We start from the raw sequence: 6,121 nt of genomic DNA, 5'->3' as shown, positions 1-6,121 counted from the left end.
TCTTGGCCAGGAGGAAGCTATCTCTGGCATCTTGGCGACCAGCCTGGCTCCTGTCTGACCAGGAAAGGCATCAGAGCTAGACATGGACGGAGGTTGGAAAACCTGGAGACTCCCTTCTGGGTCTGAGCCAGTCCAACATCTCGGTTCCAACCCCGGTCACAGGCTGAACCCTGCTGGCAATATGGTGTACTAAATCCTTTACACGGCTTTTCATCTACAACTAGATCCCGGATAATTTACAATGAACACACTGCTGGACTTAGAAGAAAGTAATAGCTTGGGACCAGTAGTTGACGTAATGGCTATGTCCCTGGACTCCCATGCAGTCGACTGTGGTTCGAGTCCCGGACCTGGTGGCTTAAACTCACGCCGGTGTGTGTGCGTGCGTGCCCAAGATCCCAAGAGGAGAATGAAGGAGAAGGGACTGCGGCGTGGCCATCCCCCGGGGGGGTGATTTCTTGCTTTCTGTCTCTCTGTCTCTTTCTGGCAAGCGCACGCACCCTATAGCAAAAACCTCTCCAAAAGAAAAAGTAAAAGGTAATAGCTCTTATTCAAATGAAACATTAAAAATAAACAAACAGGGTCAGCCATGTGGACCAGTAGTTAAGGAAGCTGGATCCACATGGCCAACTGCCCAGTTTAAATCCTGTCTGGTGGCTTGAAAAACATGCCAGGTGGGTGTGCCTGTGTGCCTCAAACCCCAATAGGAAGGAGAAATGGAAGAGAAGGGACTGCAGAATAACCACGCCTTGTTTGGGGGTACTTTATCTCTCTCTTTTTATTATTTAATTTTATTTATTATTATTTTTAATTTTTTTGCTATAGGGCTTGTACACTCATCAGAGAGAGACTGAGAGAGAAAGAGAGAAAGTGAGAAAGTAAATTGCCAGGCCCGGGACCCAAACCGTGATCAGTCATGTGGGAGTCCAGTGCTTTAACCACCATACCACCATACCACCTGCTGACCTCTCTCTAGCTCTCTTTAGTGACTTGTGCACACCCTCTGGAAAATGAAAAATAAACAAACCATTACAATAGTGAGCAGAAACCCTGGTGATGAAGGGAAATAGATGGGAAAGCATGGAATTTTCTGGACACAGAGACCAAGAGCCAGTACTGATCAGGGAGGAAATTGGGGGTGCTCTCGGGGACTGCTAAACCAGGGCCCTCAAGAATCCTAAAGGGAGCCTAAGTTGGTCATGCCTTACAAAGGGGAGTCATCTCTGGAGTAAAGCGTCCCCAAGTTAGGACCTCCAAATTGTTACAAATATGGACTCACAATTAAAAATGACCAAATGTTCAAAACAATGCAATATTATAATCAGCAGGGACAATAGATTTGGACCTCCAAAGACTAAGGAAATTGAAATTAGTGTGTGCAAGATATAAAAAATAACTAGAAAGTGTTTAGGGAATTGGGCCTGTCGGTGGGGTGGTGGCTAAGGCAATTGGATCCCAAATTGTTTGGAGTAAGACTCAGGAGGCGCCATCTCAAGAGGAAAAGGAGGGGCCGACAGATGGCCTGATGGTTAAGGCGCTGGACTCCCACATGGCTGAGTTCCAGACCTGGTGGCTTGCTTTCTCACTTTTCCCCTCTCTTTTTCTCTCTCTGACCAAATTAAAAAATAACAATAATAAATAAAATAAAATTTAAAATATTTTTTAAAAAGGAAAGAGAAAGGAAAGTTTATTAAGAGAAAGAACTCCCAGCGGATCTGAACCTGGAGGTGCTTCAGCCCACCCTATCAAGGAGATGTGAGGTATTTATATGGGAGGAGTGGAGAGGGTGGCAAGAATGGCAGGCACCCTGATAAGCTTCCTTGCTACCGTGACCTTATTGGTCCATCTGTGGATGTCGGCTTCCAGTAAGGGAGGGCACTTGCCAGAGGATTTTGGCCAAAGGTCACTGCAACCATTTTATTTTCTGACAGCAAATTACCTAAAAGCCATTCCGGGACTGATCTAACACACATGCTGACTGGGCAGTTCAAGCCCTAAATCTGGTGGCTTGAAAATCATGCCAGGTGCATGTGTGTGTGCATGTAGCCTCAAATTCCAAGAAGAGAATGGAGGAGAAGGGATTGTGGTGTAGTCAGCCCCTCAAGGGTGCTTTCTTTCACTTTTTCCCAGGGTGCTTTCTTATTTTCCCTGTCCCTCTCCAGTGAGCACATATTCCCTATAGCATATTTAAAAATAAAGTATCTAGGGGCCAGTAGATGGTGTGGTGGTTACACCACTGAACTCCCACACAGTTGACCACAGTTTGAGTCCCAGATCCAGTGGCTTAAAACTCATGCCAGCGGCTTAAAACTCGTGTGCATGCTTGCCCAAAATCCCAAGAGGAGAATGGAAGAAAAGGGATTATGATGTGGTTATACCCCCCGGGGGATTTCTCGCTGTTTCTCTGCCATTGTCTGTCTCTCCGGCGAGCCCATGCACCCTATAGCAAAAATCTCTCAAAAAAATAAAATAAAATAAAATGAAGCGTGTTGAAGGGGCTGGACTGTGGGGCAGTAGTAACACATGACACTCGGAGAGGCTGACCACATAGGAAGGTTCCAGGTTTACACCCAAAGACTTTGCTGAGCACACCAGGGCTGTGCTTGCCTATGATCCAGGGATGGCGGGAGCTGGGGCTGGATCACAGCATGAAGACCCTATTGGAGGGACCAGCGGTTAGTGTAATGGCTATGTCTCTGGGCTCCCATGTAGTCAACCACGGTTCGAGTCCCGGTGGCTTAAACTCACACTGGGCATGTGTGTGTCATGCCCAAGATCCTGAGAGGAAAATGGAGGAGAAGGGATTGCGGTGTGGCCATCCACCCTGGGGGATGATTTCTTGCTTTCTGTCTCTCTGTCTCTCTCTGTCTTTCAAAAAAAATAAAAATACCCTAATGGGGTAATGGGGTACTGTCTCTGTGACCTGGCACTTGCTTTCTCACTTTCCCTCTTTCTTTCTCTCTTTCTCTGCTTTTCATGCTTATGAAGTAAATAAATACATTTTTAAATAATTATTTATTTAATTTTATTTATTCATTATTTTATTTTGACCAGAGCAAGACACACACACACACACACACACACATACACAGAGAGAGAGAGAGAGAGAGAGAGAGAGAGAGAGAGAGAGAGAAAGTGAGAAAACAAGCCAACAAGTCTGGGACTTGAACCATGGTTAACAATGTGGAAGTGTCCAGCGCCTTAACCACCACACCTGCTGGTTCTCCAATAAATAAAATTTTAAAAGAAAGAAAGAAAAAGAAAGAGGAAGAGGAAGGAAGGAAGGAAGAAAGAGAGAGAGAGAGAGAGAGAGAGAGAGAGAGAGAGAGAGAGAGAGAGAGAGAGAGAGAGAGAGAGAGAGAGAGAGAGAGAGAGAGAGAGAGAGAGAGAGAGAGAGAGAGAGAGAGAAAGAAAGAAAAGAGAGAGAAATTGAAACTGGAATGGAAAAAGTGAGCATGTATCAAGAGACCATGGAAGTTATTAGAATGCAAATGGAATAATTTTTGTCAAATTTGCCTAGATTGACTGGAGGAAGACTATGGAAGGATGTTTTCTTGCACTAGCATGCTTGATAACAAGAACTATTTTTCTTTATAATTTGCCGTAGGGTGCATGTGCTCACCGGAGAGAAAGAGAACAGAGCAAGTCAGCACTCCCAGGGGGGATGGCTGTACCACAATCCCCTCTCCTCCATTCTGCTCTCTGGATTTGGGGCATGCACACACATGCATCTGCTGTGTTCTTCATGCCACCAGGTCTGGGATTTGAACCATACTGTTGACCATGATGGGATCCAACTGCCCCTAATCACCATGCCACCAGCTGGCCCAAGAACTATTAGAGAACTCTGCCAGAACCACTACCTCACACAAAGACCACTCCACCCTACACCAAGACTACTTCTGCAGTGATGCCTGCCCAGGGACTGTCTGCCCAACCATAGATTGATGCTACCCTTATTGACCTGGGTAACCACAGATTAATTCATGAATAAATCAGTGAATTTGTAGATATGAAGAAATTGCCTAGAAGCAGCACAGAGATACAAGGAGATGGCAATTGTCAAAAAATAAGATTAAAATGGTGGCATGGTGGTTAAGGCACTGGAATCCACATGGCTGACTCCATGATCTGAGGACCTGGTGGTTTGAAAAGCATGCTGGGCATGTGTGTACACGTGCCCAAAAGCCCAAAATCCAGGGAGGAGAATGGAGGAGAGGGAATTTCGGCATGGTCATCTCCCCTGGTGGGGGGTAGGAGGTAATTTCTCACTTTTCCTCTCTCTGTCTCTTTCTGGAGAGCACATGTGCTCTATGGCAAAAATCTAAAATAAATAAATAAATACATTTTTAAAAGACTGACAGGGAAGGTAAGAGGAAAAGGTGACAGTATGAATGAATGAGAGGCAAAACTGAAGATACAACAGATGAGAATTTTCCAGAGTTAATGAAAGATATTAATCCATAGAAACAAGAAACACATCCACAGCCTGAAACATGCTGGTAAAACTGCAGGCTACTAAAGACAAAGAGATGATCTAGAATCGTCCTGAGAGAATAGACTGAGCTCCTGCTCTGGTGCCTGTCTAAACGGGAACCCAGGTCACTAGCGAGCCCTGCCCTGAATTTGGTTACAGGATGAACTCTGGCTTTCTTGACCCCAGTCACGCGCTGAAGCCTGACCCTGGCCGCAGGCTGCAAGCCCTTTTGCAGCTGCTGGCTGGAAGTGGTGGAGCTTCTGGAATCATGGGCTTTCCGCCAAGTCGATGTCGCCCAAGACAGCCTCACAACCACTGGAAGGGCTGGAGGCCACTGACTGACCACATCTGCGAGTGCATGGGCTGCCACCAAACTCCAAACCTAAAAGACCACCTTTCTCGGGTGCCTGGTGTTGCGCTGCTGTGGGGGCCATCTGTCTCCTCTCTGGTTGTTTGCAGGCCTCTCCGCAGCAGGAGACGGGGTGGGGAAGGGATGAGGAAGAGCCGACCCTGATCCAGGGAGTAGAGTGCCATCTCCCGGCCACTTGGAGCACTGGGTACAGAGCCTCGAGGAAGGCATATAATTCCCCAGGCCTGGGTCGGGACTCCGACGTAGACTCAGACCCAGAGCTCGCTAGTGTGGGGTCACTGAGGGGTCGCGGGAGGGGGAACGCTCAGGGACCTCCCGGGATGTGGAGGCCGCAGATCCTAAGGAGAGGGCTCTGTGGGGTCACACCCAGGCACAGAGCTGCTCCTCCCCGTCGAGGCGGCGGCCTGCCAGCTCCGCATCGCTGGACTCTGGGTGGCGGCGGAGTCTGGGGGTCCAGGTTGCGGGCGGCAGCAACGGGCGGAGGCGTCGAGCGGCGGGCGCGGCCCGCCGAGGCGAGCACGAGCAGCGGCGGCAACGAGAGGAAGCCGAACACGATGAGTGCAGAGGAGCCGCGGTCCGAGAGCAGCGCACGGCACCGGGGTCCTGGCGCTGGGTGGACCTGGGGACAGAAGGGCTGTCAGGCATAGCAGGGTAGGGCGGGGTAGAGCAGGGTGGGGAGGGGCCGGGCCGGGCAAGGGGCGGGGCCATTGTCGCCGCGGAGCCCGAGTGAGGCGAGGCTGGGGAGGTGCATGGGGCGGGGTTAGGCCAGGCCCGGGGCCCTGGATCCAAGGAGGGCGAGGCTGGCAGTGTTGGGCACCCTCGGGTCCCGAGGTCTGACGGAGGGAGAGGCTGGACCAGTCTGTGCTGAGGCCTGAATGGGAGATCTGAGACCCAGATGGCAAATGTCCCGTGTAGGGGTCCTCCATAAGAAGAGGCTCAGAGAATAGGTCCTGCATCGCCCCCATTCCCATTTTCCTGACACCTTCTGCTTTCCCATGGCCTTTCCTATCTGATCTTGACACCATTCCTCGCTGTCACCAGCTAGTGTCACATTCTCCATCTCTCACCTTTCCATATGCTTATTGAAAAGGGATTTAGGGGGACCAGCAGTTAGCGTAATGGCTATGTCACTTGACTCCCATGTAGCCGACCACGGTTCGCGTCCTGGACCCGGTGGCTTATAACTCACGCTGGGCGCGTGTGCGTGCGTGCCCAAGATCCCGAGAGGAGAATGGAGGAGAAAGGATTGCGGCATGACCATCCCCCCAGGGGGG

The 6,121-nt window shown here is 49.7% G+C and overlaps 1 protein-coding gene across 1 annotated transcript in view; it reads right to left on the bottom strand.

Annotated features, from left to right (window-relative positions):
- Nucleotides 1-4,323: 4,323 nt before the first annotated feature.
- TMEM278 (transmembrane protein 278) overlaps nt 4,324-6,121 on the bottom strand; it is a 4,832-nt gene continuing 3,034 nt past the window's right edge. The window contains 2 exon segments of the mRNA XM_014582377.2: nt 4,324-5,343; nt 5,345-5,466. Of these exon segments, the coding sequence (XP_014437863.1) occupies nt 5,208-5,343; nt 5,345-5,466 (258 nt within the window). The 3' untranslated portion in view covers nt 4,324-5,207.

Source organism: Tupaia chinensis, unplaced genomic scaffold (assembly GCF_000334495.1).
Source record: "Tupaia chinensis unplaced genomic scaffold, TupChi_1.0 Scaffold143584_1, whole genome shotgun sequence".
NCBI lineage: Eukaryota > Metazoa > Chordata > Mammalia > Scandentia > Tupaiidae > Tupaia > Tupaia belangeri.
Note: the sequence above shows the minus strand (reverse complement) of the source record. Positions and strands in the feature narration are given on the sequence as shown.